The sequence below is a fragment of the Podarcis pityusensis genome (assembly GCF_964106645.2).
Source record: "Podarcis pityusensis genome assembly, chromosome: 13".
In the NCBI taxonomy this organism is placed as follows: domain Eukaryota; kingdom Metazoa; phylum Chordata; class Lepidosauria; order Squamata; family Lacertidae; genus Podarcis; species Podarcis pityusensis.
In genome coordinates, this window is record NC_138038.1 from 55,723,462 (window position 1) to 55,740,072 (window position 16,611).

The window sequence follows — 16,611 nt, forward strand, 5'->3', positions numbered from 1 at the left end:
TTTAGTTGCTGCCTCTTGTATAATGTTACGAGCCTCCATCCATAGTTCTTCAGGCACTCTGTCCACCAAATCTAAATATTTAAACCTGTTCCTCACTTCCACTGTGTATTCATAAGGGATTTGACTTGGATTGTATCTTACCGGCCCAGTGGTTTTTCCTACTTTCTTCAATTTAAGCTTGAATTTTGCTATAAGAAGCTGATGATCTGAGCCACAATCAGCTCCAGGTCTTGTTTTTGCTGACTGTATAGAGCTTCTCCATCTTTGGCTACAGAGAATATAATCAATCTGATTTTGATGCTGCCCATCTGGTGATGTCCATGTGTAGAGTCGTCTCTTGTGTTGTTGGAAAAGAGTGTTTGTGATGACCAGCTTGTTCTCTTGGCAGAACTCTATTAGCCTTTGCCCTGCTTCGTTTTGAACTCCAAGGCCAAACTTGCCAGTTTTATCTCTTGACTCCCTACTTTAGCATTCCAATCCCCTATAATGAGAAGAACATCCTTCTTTGGTGTCATTTCTATAAGGTGTTGTAAGTCTTCACAGAATTGGTCAATTTCAGTTTCTTCAGCACCAGTGGTTGGTGCATAAACTTGGATTACTGTGATGTTAAAAGGTCTGCCTTGGATTCGTATCGAGATCATTCTATCATTTTTGAGATTGCATCCCAGTACAGCTTTTGCCACTCTTTTCTTGACTATGAGGGCCACTCCATTTCTTTTGCGGGATTCTTGCCCACCGTAGTAGATGTGATGGTTATCCGAACTGAATTCGCCCATTCCCGTCCATTTTAGTTCACTGATGCCCAGGATGTCAATATTTATTCTTGCCATCTCATTTTTGACCACATCCAACTTACCAAGCTTCATGGTTCTTACATTCCAGGTTCCTATGCAATATTTTTCTTTACAGCATTGGACTTTCCTTTCGCTTCCAGACATATCCGCAACTGAGCGTCCTTTCGGCTTTGGCCCAGCCGATTCATCAGCTCTGAATCTACTTGTACTTGTCCTCTGCTCTTCCTCAGAAGCATGTTGGACGCCTTCCGACCTGAGGGGCTCATCTTCCAGCGTCATAACTTTTATATGCCTGTTGTCTTTGTCCATGGAATTTTCTTGGCAGGGATACTGGAGTGGAAACAGTTACAGCAACAGTTGTACAGTTGTACACAAACAGTTACAGCAACCCAAAAGCAGTCTACTAATATGCTCACATCTGGGCCATTAAAAAAGCTCCTTTGCCCTCCTTAAAATGCTGAATAATTCACTTCCCCGCTACCCTCAATCCTCCTCACCTTTTTAAAGAGATCTGAGCGCAGTGAATCAACTGGGCGGTGGCGGGGTGTGTGATGTCAGGACACTGCCCGCTTTCTCTCCTCCCAGCTGCTCCTCACCCCGCAGTCACCCCCACCCCGAATAGCTTCCTCTCACGCAGCAACATTGCGGGGACTCCAGCTTCTCTTCCCAGAGTTCTTTCCCCGGCCGGTATCTCCTCCTGCCTCTCACCGAGAGGCTTCCTCCCAAAGGGGCTCCTCTTGAGGCAGCCCCTCCCTCTTGCTTTAGACCCCTCCCCAAAAGGCACAGAGGTCTCTGCCTCCTTCCAGAGCAGAGGGACTCCAGGCTCGAAAGCCCCCCCCCATCTGGCGACCTTCCTGCCCCACAAATGCTGCTGCGTGAGGGCTGGGGGGGGGCACCTGTGACTCTCCAGATGCTGCAGTGTAGCTTAACCACTGCCCCCACCTCTGGCCATCAGACATCCTGGCAGCCCAAGCCCAACCTCAGCAAGCAATGGTGTAGTGGTTTGAGGGCTGGAGCAGGAACTGGGAAGAACCAGGATTCAAATCCTCACATGAAGCCAGTCTCTACCTCTCAGCCCAACCTGCCTCTCAGGGATTAATATATAAATATAATATATAATCAATAATAATAATAATAATAATAATAATAATAATTCCACCTTGAGGTCCACAGGAGGTGAGCCATGGCTACTTATGTACAACACTGACTCATGTGGCTGCCTGCCCAGCCAGAGGAGTGGCTTTCCAGCAGCTGCCCTGCCTCTCCCTGGGGGTTCCCGTTCCCTGGAAAATGGAGCTTTGCTCCTCAGGTGCTCCTTTTGAGAAGGCGGTCCAGGAGGAGACACTCTCTCCTCCTCCGCCCCTTCTGCAACTGTTCAGAGTTGCTTGCCCTGCAGACAATATTGGGGCCTTCCTCCTCTTCCTCCTCCTCCATGGGCTCTGCCTCAGTTGCTGAGATGGCACCAGAGATGGGGCTGGGAAGGGGCCTCTGAGGAGGCCCTGGAGGAGGAGATCTGCTTGCAGAAGTCCCTTCCCTGGCAGGCGGCCATTGAGGTGGAGATCCAATGCAGGAAGTGAGAGTCCTCCTCTCAAGGTCAGTAGCCTGGCTGTCAGAGTCCCACTGCAAGGTCCAGAGCGGGAGACAGGCGTGTCCCTGGACCCAGGGCCTCACTGCTCCACTCCCTTCCTCCCTTCACCTGGGCTGCTCTCTGCCCCTCGCAGCTTGCGCTTGGCCTCTCTGAGAGCAAGTCACTCCCACCTTCGTGCCCTGTCAGCACAGACCGTCCTGCACAGGAAGCAATGAGACACCTGGCCAAGAAGACTTCTGGGGGCTGCCGACCAGCTGCTTTTTTCTGCTTTGGACTAACCCTCCTGCTGGTGGTGAGTCAAGGGGGCAGGTTGACTGGGGGAGTATCATGCTGTCTAAAAATACCAGGCCTGGGTGGGGGTAAAAGCTGAATGGAGCCCTTTGGGAGGATGCAGTCTTTCAAGGGGCGGGTGGGAGCATCGTGGTGGTTTGTGCATCTCCTGGGGCTGCTGCTGGTCACTGGGCTAAGTCAAGTTGCCCCCAACTAAAAAGCCCCAGCAGGGAGTGGGGAGGGCTCAGTGGGGTTGACTTTAGGGTGTGCATGTGATTGAAAAGGAATGGTGATGTGGGTCAAGAGCGGACATGTTGCCTCTGTGGGGCCTGTTCCTGGTCTGTCCTTGCTGAGCCCTACTACTTGCATTCGCCATCAAGCCAGACAGTGTCAGACAGACGTGCAACCTGAGCAGGGGGGGGGGTCCCATCCTGAAGTTCCCACAAGTACCTACAAAAGACCCATGGGGGGGTGTGTCTCTCCTTCCTTTGAGGTTTTTAAGCAGAGGTGTGTGGCTATCTGTCTTGGATGCTGTAGTTGAGATTCCTGCATTTCAGGGGATTGGACTATGTGAGATATAAAACACCGGTCCCAAGACTCTGGGACCTTTAAATAAAAAGTTGAGCAAAATTGGTGAAGCAGCAAAAAGTTAGTTTATTGATTACATATATGTTTCTTTCATGATTTGGGTGTCCCAAAAGCAGGCACACCCCAGTTTAGTAAAATACAAGTTTATATCACCTGTTCCCCATTGGGTGGAGGCACACAGGGGTTACAGTCTTATCAGGACTGCCTAATTAAAATATTAAACTCTCTGCCCCTATTGACATCTCCCATCCCTCTAAATCCAGGGACCATCACTCTTAATTACTTTTACCCAAATAAGGAAGTGTGTTCTCATGCATTTTCCCAAGAGATGAAGCCACATCCTGACCACCCTTAGGTGCACATGACTTCTATCCAGTTCTACCCTGCTGAAGTGTCTAAACCACATTCCAGCAGTAAGCCACCCTGTTTTCTGGCATTCTAACCCCAAGCCAGTAAAGATAAGACCCCAAGCGAGTCTATGGTTTCTGAGTTGTTGCAACATTCTGCTCAGAAGCTGCAACTTTTGGAGGCCTTTTGACCTTTTATGCTTTTATGAAAAAGAGACATTTTCATTCCTTACAGACCAGATGACCCTCGGGGTCCCTTCCAGTTCTACGATTCTATGATTCTATGAGCTGCCTCTTGGTTTGCCTGGAGTGCTCACATTTTGCTCAGTAATGTTTCAGGGGCAAGTGAGCTGGGTGCCAAAGGGAATGAGATGTGGAAGAGCCCATCTCTCGGGGAAAGGGGTTGGGCTGGGTGGTCTTCTGAGTTCTGAGGGGGGACCTTGTGCTTTGCTGGCCACTTGGGTGGGCAAGGGGGAAATGCAAAAAGCTTGACTCACTGGTGGAGATGAGAGGGAAGTGCCGCTTAATCTCCCCCTCCAGCCCTTCTCAGCCAGGGTTCTGGATGTGCACATTTAAGGGACACGGCTCCCCCCCAAGGATCCTGGGAGCCATGGTTCACCCCCAACTGGACCAGATTTCCCCTCACCCAAACAAAATCCAGGAATCTTTGAGGGGAGTCGTGTGGTGCCTCTATCCAAGTTGGCAGAAGTTACTTAAACCTCTTCCTTTGGGGTCAAATGCACTCTGCAGTGGTTTGCCGTCAGAATCCCTGTTGGATTTGGAGCTTGGAGGAGGGGATTTGTCCCCCTGCCCGCCCTCTCCCTCTGTAGGAAGAGGACTTGCAGAATTGATGGGTGTTGCTGTGTGTTTGGTGTGTGTGAGGAGCAAAGTAAGAGCAGTCCAAATTGGGAGTTAAGATTAAAAAGGTAGCTTTGCTTTAAAAATAAAATCAAGAACTTCCTTACAGTTGCTTATTGTGCAGGGTCAATTTTTTGAGAGAAAATGTCTTTTGTTCCCTGCCCCAAAGGAAACTGGTGTGTGTGTGTGTGTGTGTGTGTGTGTGTGTGTGTGTTAGCAGGGGCTCCATCTCCTCAACGGGTTGGCCTGGCACTGCCTCCGGGCACTCCCCTCCCCTCCTTCCCTTTGGCTCTTCCCAGATCCTTCTTGGAAGACGCTGTTCCTGCTGGGTTGCAGCAAATATAATAAGCAGTTGTCTGGGAGTATGATGGATGCTCCTTCCTCTTCCAGAGCCGCACCTCAGCCTCAGATGTTTGGATTGCACCTCCCTGCCTTCCATAGTTCACTCAGCCCCACAAGGGCACCAGCGGAGCTTAACCAGGAGATGCCCTGCCCCCCTCTGCCCTGCCCCTCCTTCCTGCAGGGCTTGAGGTCCCAGTGGGCTGGGAAAGGGTCCCATTCTCAGGGTTGGGGGGTGGTGGTCTGCTGAACCTTGAGGGAGCTCAGCTCAGATATTGTACACTTTATCCAAAAACGGTGTTTTTCTTGACTGAAAGTTACTCTGGCTGCTAACGTCGTTCTGCAGCTCTAGCAGCACTTCTTGCAAAGAAACAGCAACGTCTTTTTCTTGTTTTTTTCTCTAGGTCACTTCTGTTTTCTTCACTTCTCACTTCTCTCTCTGGCCCCGCCGCCTCGTGCCGTGCCCCCCCCCCATTTACACGATTTTCATCTGTGGCCCCCTTGGAATATCCTGGGGGGAGGGCCCAGGGAGCCGTATGGCCCCCAGTTGAGAAACACTGCGCTAAAAGATGGCTAGAATGCAGAAGCCTAATACAAAAAAGTCATAAAAATCCAAATGTGTCAGGAGCATCCATCCATCTGCCCTTCAGCCTCACTGGAGGCACCTGGCGCACAGAGGGAATAGACACCCCCCTGCGCAAAGCCCGGGTATGGGGTCTCTCCTCGGTAGCCAGCAGGCGTCGTGGGGAGCGCGGAAAGACCCTGTGCAGGATGTGAATGGCCATGTTTATGCTGTAATCCGCCCTGAGATCTATGGATGAAGGGCGGTATACAAATTTAATTCACTACCATCATAATCTTCGAGGTGGGGGCTGGGAAAAGAGAGGGAGGGTCTCCCTTTCTAGACCTCTTTAAAATATGCTTTTAAAATCCACAGAGGGCTCTCGATGGCTCCTGGCCACAAAGGCTAGGCGTGGCACTCTACAGAGGCAGCTATGCTTCTGGGTGCCAGCCCTGCCAGGAGGGGAGACGGCCCTGCGCTTGGAGACTGCTCGCGAGTTTTCCTTCGAGGCACCCTAGAGCCAGCAGCCACAGGCTCTTCCGCCGCTCTGCTGCCCGCCTGACGGCTCTCCTTCTGTCTCCGCAGGTGCTGTACTACATCATCGCCACCGAGAAGCCCCGGGCCCAGTCGGCGCCCCCGCCCGCGCGCGACACCCGCCCGACCCCGATGCCCTCGCCAGACGCCCGCGAGATGCAGGCGCTGCTCCAGCTGATCGCGTGGCCGGCTCCCGCCGAGGCCGCCGACGTGGCGTTCGCTAGCTCCACCAGCCCGGAGAAGAGCGGCTACGCGCTCCTGCACGCCCCGCGCAACTACACGGTGGGCGACACGCTGCTGGTGCGCCTGGAGGCGCGCGACCACGCCGGGCGGCGCAAGCGCTACGGGGGCGACTTCGTGCGCGCCAAGGTGCACTCGCCGGAGCTGAAGGCGGCCGCGGCCGGGACGGTGCAGGACCACGGCAACGGCTCCTACACGCTGGCCTTCCCGCTGCTGTGGGCGGGCGCCGTGCGCGTGGCGGTGCGCCTCACCCACTCCAGCGAGGCCGTGGCGCTGTTGCGCCGCATCCGCCGCTCGCAGCCCTCCACGGTCGCCTTCTCCGGCTACTTCGCGCAGCCAGACCAGCCGGGCAAGGAAGAGGTGACCGAGTGCAACGTCCACCCGCCGCCCGGGCCGGCCTGCCAGTACGTGGACCCGGGCACCGGCGAGCGCTGGTTCTGCGCGCGGCCCCAAGCGCACCCTTGCGCGGCCCTTGTGCGCCACTCGTCGGGGCGCTACAAAAGCGTGCTGGCGCCCAGGGAGAAGGCTCTCTTTGCGAGGTGAGAGGGGCGGGGGGGGGGGGTGCCAAGTCGCCCAGGAGGCTTGTTAGACAGGTCTTTCAAAGAGAGAGGTGGGGGTTTTGTTTCTGCTTTTAATAAGGTTTTATTAAAGCATTTTCATACCAGAGTAAGAGAAAATAAAATAAATGAAAACAAACAGCGAGAGAAAGAGAAGAGAAAACACCAAAGGAAAACAAAAAGAGAAAAGGAAAGGAAAGGAAAGGAAAGGAAAGGAAAGGAAAGGGGGGAAATGAAAAGAGGAAAAGAGAGGGAAAGTAAAAAAGACTTATTTTTCTGTCAGTTACATAAAAGAAAATATTCAAAATATTCACTCTAGAATGACCTACAACTGGCAATATTTCCTGAAACGTCCAACACAAATGTCACAGATTAATTCGTTTTCCTTTTTACACAAGAAGTTCAAAAGGTGTTCTCTAATTATTCTTATTAATAAACGTTAGCAATCGTTTTTCTCTAATCAGACATATCAGCTTTGTTTCCAATAACTTCAACAACCTCCATATTAAAGAATAATAAATACTTCCATCTTTGTCCACACAAGAGTCTCTCTGCTGTAATCATATATTTTAAAAAATTCCAGTTATTTTCTAATGTTTTGAATAATTTTTATATGCAGTTGACAGACAAAGAATCAGAAGTTCTCCTTTTTTCTTTCTTCTTTTCTTTCCCTCCTATTTTTCTTTTTCATTTTTTGTATGTGCTTTTATTTAGATCTGTTTGTTTTATCTTTGATATTCTAAAAAGATATTTGATATTAATTTTTGTATATCCCCACCCCCAACAGAATCTTTTGAAGAAAAACAACAGAGAGCAGGGTGGGGAGGGGAGGGCAGGGAAGGCGCCCCTCCATCTCCCAGGGGCCACCTGGGCAGCTTCTGCAGAGTGTCTCTCTGGGCCCTGACTCCAAAGCCAAAAGCAGCAGGTAGGAAAGGCGGAGGCGAGGCAGGTGAAGGTGCCTGAGGGAGATGCACCAGCACGGTCAGTCAGCAGCCGGAACCAGCTGCTGGAGGGGCTCTGGGGGCCCTTGATGCCCTTTGTTCTTCCCTAGAGCCAGGAGTTTCCCAGGCAGCAGCACCTGCAGGACCCCCCCTTCCCCTTCCCCACTTCTCATTTCTCTCTGTCCACACAGGGCTGTGACAGACCAACCCATCCCAGGGAGTGTGCCTGTTATCCGGGTGCTGTCCAACCCCCAGCAGGCCATCGGTGAGTTGCCAGGGGGGTCAGTTGCCCCCTGCTGGTTCCTGGTCCCTTTATTTCCTGGTCACATATTTCTCCAACATATTTCAAGTCTGTCAATCAAGTTGCCTGGAAATACTTGATAATAGATGTCGGAGACATCCTTCTGAAATGGTGAATTCCTGTCTCTTTGGACAGAGTGGCACTTTTCGGGCCTGGTGGGAGCTGACCATCTCTCTCCTTTGCCCGCTTCCCTGCAGTGACGCCACCCCCTCAGCCGTGCCGCCCTGGCCTTGCCCCCGCCAACCCAGTGGGCTTCTACTACCAGGACACCTGGGTTTCCTTGCTGTGTTCCAGTCGGCCCTTCACTACTCCAGACTTGGCCCTCAGCTGCCTGAAAGGAAAGATCGTCCACATGGTTGGAGACTCCACCCTGCGCCAGTGGTGGGAGTTCCTGGTGGAATTCATCCCTTGTGAGTGCCTGGTCCCCTGGGGCAGTGGCGGGGGGGACACTTTGGGCATTCAGGTGGAACCGGAGGCAGGTTGAGCTGAGCTGAGCTGAGGAGACCAGGCAAAAAGAAATGGAGGGAAGAGGACAATGAGCAGGGGGGTACAAGGGAGGTCCCATTTGGTCATGCTGGGTGGAAAGAGGAGGAATGGATGGCTGGGGCTAGGAGAAGCATGGAAGGGGCCAAATAACTATATTTTACCCAACATGGGTCTCGAACCCATGACCCTGAGTGAAAGATTCTTGTGCTCTACCAACTGAGCTATCCAGCAACTCTTCAAACCCTGGTCTCTCCAAGGTCTGAGTCCAACACTCTAACCGAGCGGGTTCTCAAAGGGTGTGGCGCACCATAGTGGGGCAGCAGGAGAGGATAGCAAGTGTGGCAGAAGATTCAAGGGCAATTCGAGAAATGCTTAAATTATAGTATAGTACAGCATCAAAATCATTTTTTGCATTTGCAGAATATGGATAGATATATTTTCCAAATGAGAGCAAGAGCCTCAAGAAATGCTGAGGACAATCCAACTTGGGTTTTCCAACACATTTCTTATTAATGAAAAAATTTGGTGTGGCGGGAGTAGATTTTTATTCCAAAAGTGCAGCCCAGAGAATAAAGTTTCAGTACATTACTCCTGAGTTGCAGAAGGTTGGAGTAGATGACCCTTGGGGATCCCTTTCTACTCTGTGATCCTAACCACTGCTCTAGCTGCTCTGGGTCCCTGTGAGGGTGGGCAGGACCCAGAGCAGGAGAACCCAGGGATGTTTGGGGTCTGAATCTCTCTCTGTCCCCCCTCTCTCCCTGCCCCTCCTGCCAGCACTCCAGCACATCGACCTCCACGTCACTTACCAGTCGGGGCCTCTCCTGGCCGTGGAGGCCACCCGGGGCCTGGTGCTGAGCTGGCGTGCCCACGGTCTCCCTCTGCGCACTGGCAAGACCATGATGGCTGACTTGCACTACCTGGCCAACGAGCTGGATGGGCTAGGCGGTGGCCCTGACACCGTGGTGGCCTTCACGCTCTGGGCACACTTCACCACCTTCCCCCTGGAGGTCTACGTCCGGCGGCTGCGCCGGGTGCGGCAAGCTGTGGCCCAGCTCTTGGCCCGCAGCCCCCTCACCACCGTGGTCATCAAGACGGCCAACACCGGCTACAAGTCTGTCTACGGCAGCGACTGGCTCTCCCTGCAGCTGGACCACCTGCTGCGCGCCATGTTCACCGGCCTGCGTGTGGCCATTGTGGATGCCTGGGCCATGACCTCCTGCCACTACCTGCCCGACAACATCCACCCTGGCAAAGTCGTGGTGCAGAACGAAGTTGCCTCCTTCCTCTCCTACGTCTGCCCATGAGACTGAGCCAGGAGGGAGAGGGAAGGAGCCCCAGGCAGGGGTCTCCAGATGCCAGATGCCTTGCCACACTCTGCACAGCGGGTCGAAGATCCCCTGCAGTGGGGAAAGGGGCCTCCAGAAAAGTGGGGGGCACCCTTTTCCCCCAGCCACAAATGTTATGGGGAAAATGGGGGGACTTTGGGTCCCTGGAGGTCTGCTGTGGTCAGAGATACAAATGGAAGGAAGCAAGGCAAGCTGCTGATCTGTATTGGTCTGTTGCAATAGACCAGGGGGTCGGCAACCTATGGCCCATGGGCCACAAGTGGCCCACAGGGGTCGTTTAACCGGCCCATGAGCCCCCCCGAACCAAGCCGCCCGCTCGGCAAGTCCCCACACACTGTGGTAAACTGGTGTAGCGCAGCACGGGGACTCGCTTTCACAATGCTGGAAATTGCATCTGTGCAGACGCAGATGCTGGAAATTGCGTCTGCGCAGATGCAAATGTTGGAAATCACAGGCACACGCAATCCAGCCCACAGAGGGATCTCTGCTGGAGTGAACCGGCCCAGGCGAGGTAAACCTTGCCAACCCCTGCAATAGACTCACCCCTGCCTGCCCCCCTTGCAAGGAGGTGAGGGAGCCCTGAACAAAAGCATGTTACAATTTTTAAACCCTCAGAGAGTGACTGCCCTGTCACAGAAAGAACACCCCAACCCACATCACCGGTGCATCACAAAATTGGCTGCACATGGAAATCAGATCATGCTCAGAGTCCATATTTCTCCAACGTATTTCAAGTCTGTCAATCAAGTTGCCTGGAAATACTTAATGGATGTTGGAGACATCCTTTTGAAATGGTGAATAGCTGGACTCCAGAATCCATTGCCAAGGACAGATATCTGCTCCTTTAACAGGTCTGCTTGGCCATTCAATAGATCCTTGTCAAATCTGTTCACAGAGGGGCAACCTATTAGGAATTCCCTGCTCTGTGTCTTGAGGGAGTCTCTGAGGTTGGCTAGGAGCTAAGCATGGCTGCTGTACATTTTCAGACATGAGGTTTATGCAGTTACGTGGGTGCATTTACCTTGTGCATTTAGGAATGTGCCTTTTATTTATGACACTTTAGAATTCACAAACACAGTCTGGAGCTCTGGGGGACCAAAAGTGTCCTCTGTTATGAGCAGGGTGGGAGGAAGACTGTTACACTTGTGGCTTTGGGGCCTGATGATCCCTTCAACCTCAGAAGGGCCAGCTAGGTCTCCCCTGAGAGGCACTGGCACCTCCCTCACACCACCCCAGTCACACTGCTGTCCTCTTTGGCTGCCCACTGTGCTTGGACCTCAGAGCATGTGCAGTTAGGCTGTATGATGCCTGTGTCGTAATTCCTGGATCCAATAAGGGTCAACATCTAATTGAGGATCCCTTTGTTGAATTAGTCAGGTAAGGACCATAATGACCCCTAAATATGGGTCACTAGTATAAGAATGGAATGGCTTTGTGTCAGAGGGCAGACAGGTAGATCCCCTCCCTTACCTGGCTGGTGGTGAGAAGGACAATGGCCAGAGCTGGGTGTGTATGAGCTGGGCTGGAAGCAGGCAGAGGCCAGAGAAGGAGAGACATGCTGGATCTTTGCTGGAATCCAATGCTGGAAGAAGCAAGACCTTCTTGGGTGTCAGTGCTGGGAGCCCCAGCACCCTATGCTTGGGTTGTAGATATATGTAAATAAGCCACACATCCTGAAGACACCATGGTCTCTGCTGGCTTTCATTCCAACCAAACTGAACCCTGGGTAAGTGCCTGGAATCCCTGGGGACTCTCAGCGCTTGGAGATTGGGGTGGTGTGCAACAGATCTATTAAATGAAATGAAACAGAATGATAAATGATATAAACCTTATGCAGGAGTGGCATAGAAGATTGAATTTAAAGGAATTAAGGCAAGATGAAATATTTAAGAATAAAGTTATTTTCACATTATATTAAATGCAACTTAATTTGCACAGGAACTAATAATCAGCAAGCACAGAGCTATCAGTTACAGCAAATAATGCAACGCCTGACTCCCTCCAACCCATCTGGTTGTGAAACTAATCTAGGTTTAGATCAGTAACAATCCATGGCTGCCAGCCTCATAACAGCATGTGAAGTAAAGCAGGCACCAAGGCAGAAAAGGAAAAACAGCCAGGGAAACCTACCCCCGCCAACTGCCCTGGATCAGCAATGTTCCAGGGAATGGAGGGAACTTTGAAGCCCCTTCAGCGCCGCTTTGCCAAAGCGCCTGACACCTTTGTCTTGGATCCTGGCTGCTGTTCCTGCTGCCCAGTTGTAAGGCCAATGTCTCCATGAACCTTATCTAAAGCAGCCAATATGTGCACACGGCTCCAAGCAGTTTGTTAGACACAAAGGAGGTCTGGTGTCCTTCATCTTGATATATCATGGCTGCTCTGCTGTGTGCATGACGGAGACGTAGGCCTAGCAGGGCCCAGATTAGCAATCTTCCTCCTTGCATTCATCTGTCTCAGGAGACCATGGAGGAGTGTTCTTTGGGGGGGTGAAGTCCAACCATTGGAAGGTTGCAGCACCTGCTGTGGCTGTAGACACCCATATAGGAAAGACATGCCTTGTTGCAGCAGGGGCAGATGAATTTTGATAGAAAATCAAAATAAAGAGTAAATTGCATATAACCTCCCTCTGGAAATTTTTGTCTTCAGCCAACATGCTGATCACCAGGGGGTTTGGGCTGGGTGTTTATCAGTATGTGGATGATACCCAGCTCTACCTCTCTCTTAAACCAGAACCAGTGAAGGCAGTGAAGGTCCTGTGTGAGTTTCTGGAGGCAGTTGGGGGATGGATGGTGGCTAACAGATTGAGGTTGAATCCTGACAAGACAGAAGTACTGTTTTTGTGGAATGGGGCAGGCAGATATGGGGGACTTCCTGGTCCTGAATGGGGTAACTGTGCCCCTGAAGAACCAGGTGCACAGCCTGGGAGTCATTTGGACTCACAGCTGTCCATGGAGGCACAGGTCAATTCTGTGTCTGGGGCAGCTGTCTACCAGCTCCATCTGGTATGCAGGATGAGACCCTCCCTCCCCGCAGACTGTCTCAACAGAGTGGTGCATGCTCTGGTTATCTCCCGTGCGGACTACTGCAATGCGCTCTACGTGGGGCTACCTTTGAAGGTGACCTGGAAACTACAACAAATCCAGAATGTGACAGCTAGACTGGGGACTGGGAGTGGCCACCGAGACCATATAACACTGGTCCTGAAAGAGCTACATTGGCTCCCAGTATGTTTCTGAGCACAATTCAAAGTGTTGGTGCTGACTTTTAAAGCCCTAAACAGCCTCAGCGCAGTATACTTGAAGGAGCGTCTCCACCCCCATCCTTCTGCCCAGACACTGAGGTCCAGCTCCGAGGGCCTTCTGCTGGTTCCCTCACTGCGAGAAGGGAAGTTACAGAGAACCAGACAGAGGGCCTTCTCGGTAGTGGCGCCTGCCCTGAGGAATGTGCTGTAAGCCACTCAGAGTGTCTGGGGAAACCGAGCCAGATGGGAGGGGTAGTAGTAGTAGTAGTAGTAGTAATAATAATAATTGTCAGGGGTTCAGGGACAGAGGCACAGGGTAGGCAGGAGATGGAGAGCGATGGGGATGAATCCCAGGACAGCGAGGAAGAGGATGACAATGACTCTAGAGATTCCATGAGTCTTTCCAGCGAATCAGAGGATTCCCAGAAGGGGGCGCCGGTGGTCAAGGCCAGGGGAGCCCCAGGGGGGACTTGTCAGGAGCAGGGGGCCAGCGGGGGATCCCAAAGTGGCAGCTGGGCGTCAGGACCAGCCTCCCCGCCAGAGTGCAGCGAAGGGGGTGGAGGTTCCAGTGTATCAGGGGAGGCGGCTCCGGCAGTAGAGAAAGGAGGGAGGTCGGAGCAAGCCACCCTCCCGGAAGGGGAGGGGAGTAGTGAAGGGAGTAGCGTAGCTGTCAAAAGGAAAGTTAGAGGTTGGGGGCGCGCGCCAAGTTCAAATGTAGAGGCGCGCGGAAATACAGGGAGCCCGGAGGAGGGGCCAGGTCCCAAAGCCCGCAGGAGGGGGCAAGAGCAGTCTGATTCCGCGTTGGAGGAATCCAGGAGGGGCGAAACCCCAGTGGGCAGAAAGACCCTGCGGAAAAGGAAAGAGAGAAAGAGGTGGAGCAGCGCAAGCCTCTTAAACTGGTGCAGGGCAGGGACAGATTCAGAAGGGACTTCAGCGGTCTAAGCCTAGCAGACGTAGGGCTGCGCGCCTCGGATCTGAAGCAAACAATGAACTGCAATAAACACTTTTGTATATAAGAAAAGAAAGGCGTTGGTCTTTTGTGAGCTGAGACTTGAGGCAGCCCTGACAGTAAGTCCCTTCTCAAAAAAACTGCAAAAAATTTTTTTTGCAAAGCTCACGAAGTTTGGCAGACATGACTACTGAGGAGCAGATAACGACCCTGCAAAACGCAGTCGCTGAACTCTCCGTTGCAGTACGGGTCTCTCAGAAGACAGTTGCCGAAGCAGAAGCGCGATGCCAGGATCTGCAAGCCAGGTGGGATCAGGCGTGCAAACAGGGGTTCCCGGGGTCCAGATCAGAGGGAATCGCTCTCGGACGAAGGGGAGGCAATTTAGTAGCCCACTTCGATGGGAACCAGAAGCATTATCCCAATTTCAGAGCAGACGTCCTATACGCGCTGCATTTGCTTCGAAAAGACTTCAAAGATGAGGAGGAGAAAGTAGGCTTTATTGTGTCGCATTTGCATGGGGAAGCTAGAACCTGGTTACGCAATTTGTGGCGCGAAGATGGTCTTGCCCGCAGGGACTCTGACGAATTTATCAAAGCCATGGACGCTTGCTTCCAATCTACCGTTGACGTTGATGTGGCGCGCCAGGAGATGCATGGATTGCGGCAGGGCAAGGCTACAGTGCGTCAGTACCATTCTCGCTTTTTTGCATTGCTGAATGTGCTGGGCTGGGAAAAAGACTCCCTGGCAGTGAGAGACTTGTTTTGGGAGGGGCTTCATGGCTCAGTAAAAGATGAGCTGGCTAGGGGAGACAGACCTCAAACCCTAGCAGACGTCGTCCAGAGGGCACTCACGATAGGGGTGCGCCACGAAGAACGCCCTTGGCACAGTGAGGAGGGGCGTCACGTCCGCCCACCAGCTAGAGCGCCTCCTTTTCTTCTTCCCAGGGACCTGGGACGTACAAATCCCTCGCCTATGCTGAAGGGAGGGGAGGAGCCAATGGAGCTGGGTCGTGCAAAGGCTCAGTCAGCTGCCGGAGCCTCAGCGTCCGGAGCAGTCAAGGCGAAGCCTCCTAGAGGGACCAGGAAGTGTTACATCTGTGACAGTCCACAGCACATGGCTAAAGAGTGTCCCCAGAGGCTCCAGAAGCACACTGCAGCCTTAGCAACAGTAACAGGGGAAGAGTTCCAAGGAGAACAGTTTCAGGGAAACGAGAATGCCTGGATGGAAGCAGAGATGCTGGGGCTCCACCAGGCAAGTCAGTGAAGCAGTCCCCAGCGCTTTTGCAGCCTACAGACCCCTTACCACCCAAGCCAGTGGTGCAGCTCACTGCTACTCTCCAGCTACCTAATGGACTCACCCTGGAAGTCCCCATTACGATTGACTCAGGGAGCAACGCAGACTTCGTGGGGATGCAGTTCATCAAGCAGCATCGCATAGCGCTACTACCAGCCACGCTGCCTCTGAACGTCGTCACGGTAGATGGCAGAAAGTTGCTGGGTGGGCAAGTGGTACAACAGACGCCACCCATGCTGCTGAAAATTGGGAATCATCGCGAGGTCATCAGTTTCAATGTCACCCAACTGTCAGACACGCCTATAGTGTTAGGCATGAGTTGGCTGGATAGACACAGCCCATCATTAGCGTGGTACCAGCGGCAGCTCACCTTTGGCTCGTCCTACTGCGCACAACATTGCATCCAGACAGGCCAGGAGGAGGAGGGCCAGGAGGAAGGGCAGCAGTTGCATCTAGGCATGGTGCAGGCAGTGCCCCACAAGTACAAGGGGTTTTTGGAGGTCTTCTGTGAAAAGGAAGCTGACCAATTACCACCCCACCGGCCCTACGACTGTGCAATTGACCTCTTACCAGGGGCGACGCTGCCGACTGCGAAGCTGTATTCCATGTCTGAAGATGAAATGCAGGAACTCCGGGAGTTCATAGATCACAATTTGAAGCGGGGATTCATCCGAGAATCCAAGGCCGTGGGGGGCAGTCCTGTGTTTTTCGTGAAGAAGAAGGACACGCCCCAAAAAAGGCTCATTGTGGACTATAGGGCCATCAACTCGATGACAAAGCCCAAGGCCATCCCCATGCCCAAGATTGACGACCTGCTCGCGACGGTGAGGAAGGGGAGGATCTTCACCAAGTTGGATCTACGTGGAGCATACAATCTAATACGCATGAGGGAAGGTGACGAGTGGAAGACGGCCATGTTCACGCCGCTGGGCACCTATGAATACAGAGTTATGCCGTTTGGTCTCCAAAATGGCTCCCACTGTTTCCAAGCATTCATGCACCACGTGCTAGCAGGACTCCTCTACAAGAAGTGCGTATGCTTCCTCAACGACATTCTGATCTTCTCAGAATCGCAGGAGACTCACGAGAGAGACGTAAAGGAGGTCCTGCAGAGGCTACGGGAGCACAGGCTCTACGCCAAACTGGAGAAGTGCCAGTTCGACGTGACGGAGGTGGATTTCCTGGGCTACCGGCTGTCAGACAAGGGACTAGCCATGGACAGCGCCAAAGTCCGCGCGGTGTTGGACTGGAATAGTCCGCGCAATCGGAAGGAGGTCCAGAGGTTCGTCGGTTTCGCCAACTTTTACCGCAAGTTCATCAGGGGTTTCGCGAAAGAGACGGCAGCTATCACGGACACCCTCAGTTCCAAGAAGAAAA

The 16,611-nt window shown here is 52.6% G+C and overlaps 1 protein-coding gene across 3 annotated transcripts in view; it reads left to right on the forward strand.

Annotated features, from left to right (window-relative positions):
* The window catches only part of LOC308460990 (NXPE family member 3-like), a 34,171-nt gene extending 21,801 nt beyond the window's left edge, over positions 1 to 12,370 (forward strand). Inside the window, exons 1-6 of one of the 3 annotated variants that reach the window (XM_080977540.1) lie at positions 1,959 to 2,387; positions 2,516 to 2,674; positions 5,932 to 6,659; positions 7,810 to 7,883; positions 8,117 to 8,329; positions 9,180 to 12,370. In XM_080977540.1, coding sequence (XP_080833666.1) covers positions 2,594 to 2,674; positions 5,932 to 6,659; positions 7,810 to 7,883; positions 8,117 to 8,329; positions 9,180 to 9,709 — 1,626 coding nt within the window. In that variant the 5' untranslated portion in view covers positions 1,959 to 2,387; positions 2,516 to 2,593 and the 3' untranslated portion in view covers positions 9,710 to 12,370. Of the gene's footprint in view, positions 1 to 1,958; positions 2,388 to 2,515; positions 2,675 to 5,931; positions 6,660 to 7,809; positions 7,884 to 8,116; positions 8,330 to 9,179 lie in introns of those variants that run through there. The other 2 variants (XM_080977538.1, XM_080977539.1) reach the window with 2 other exon arrangements.
* The last annotated feature ends 4,241 nt before the right edge of the window (positions 12,371 to 16,611 follow it).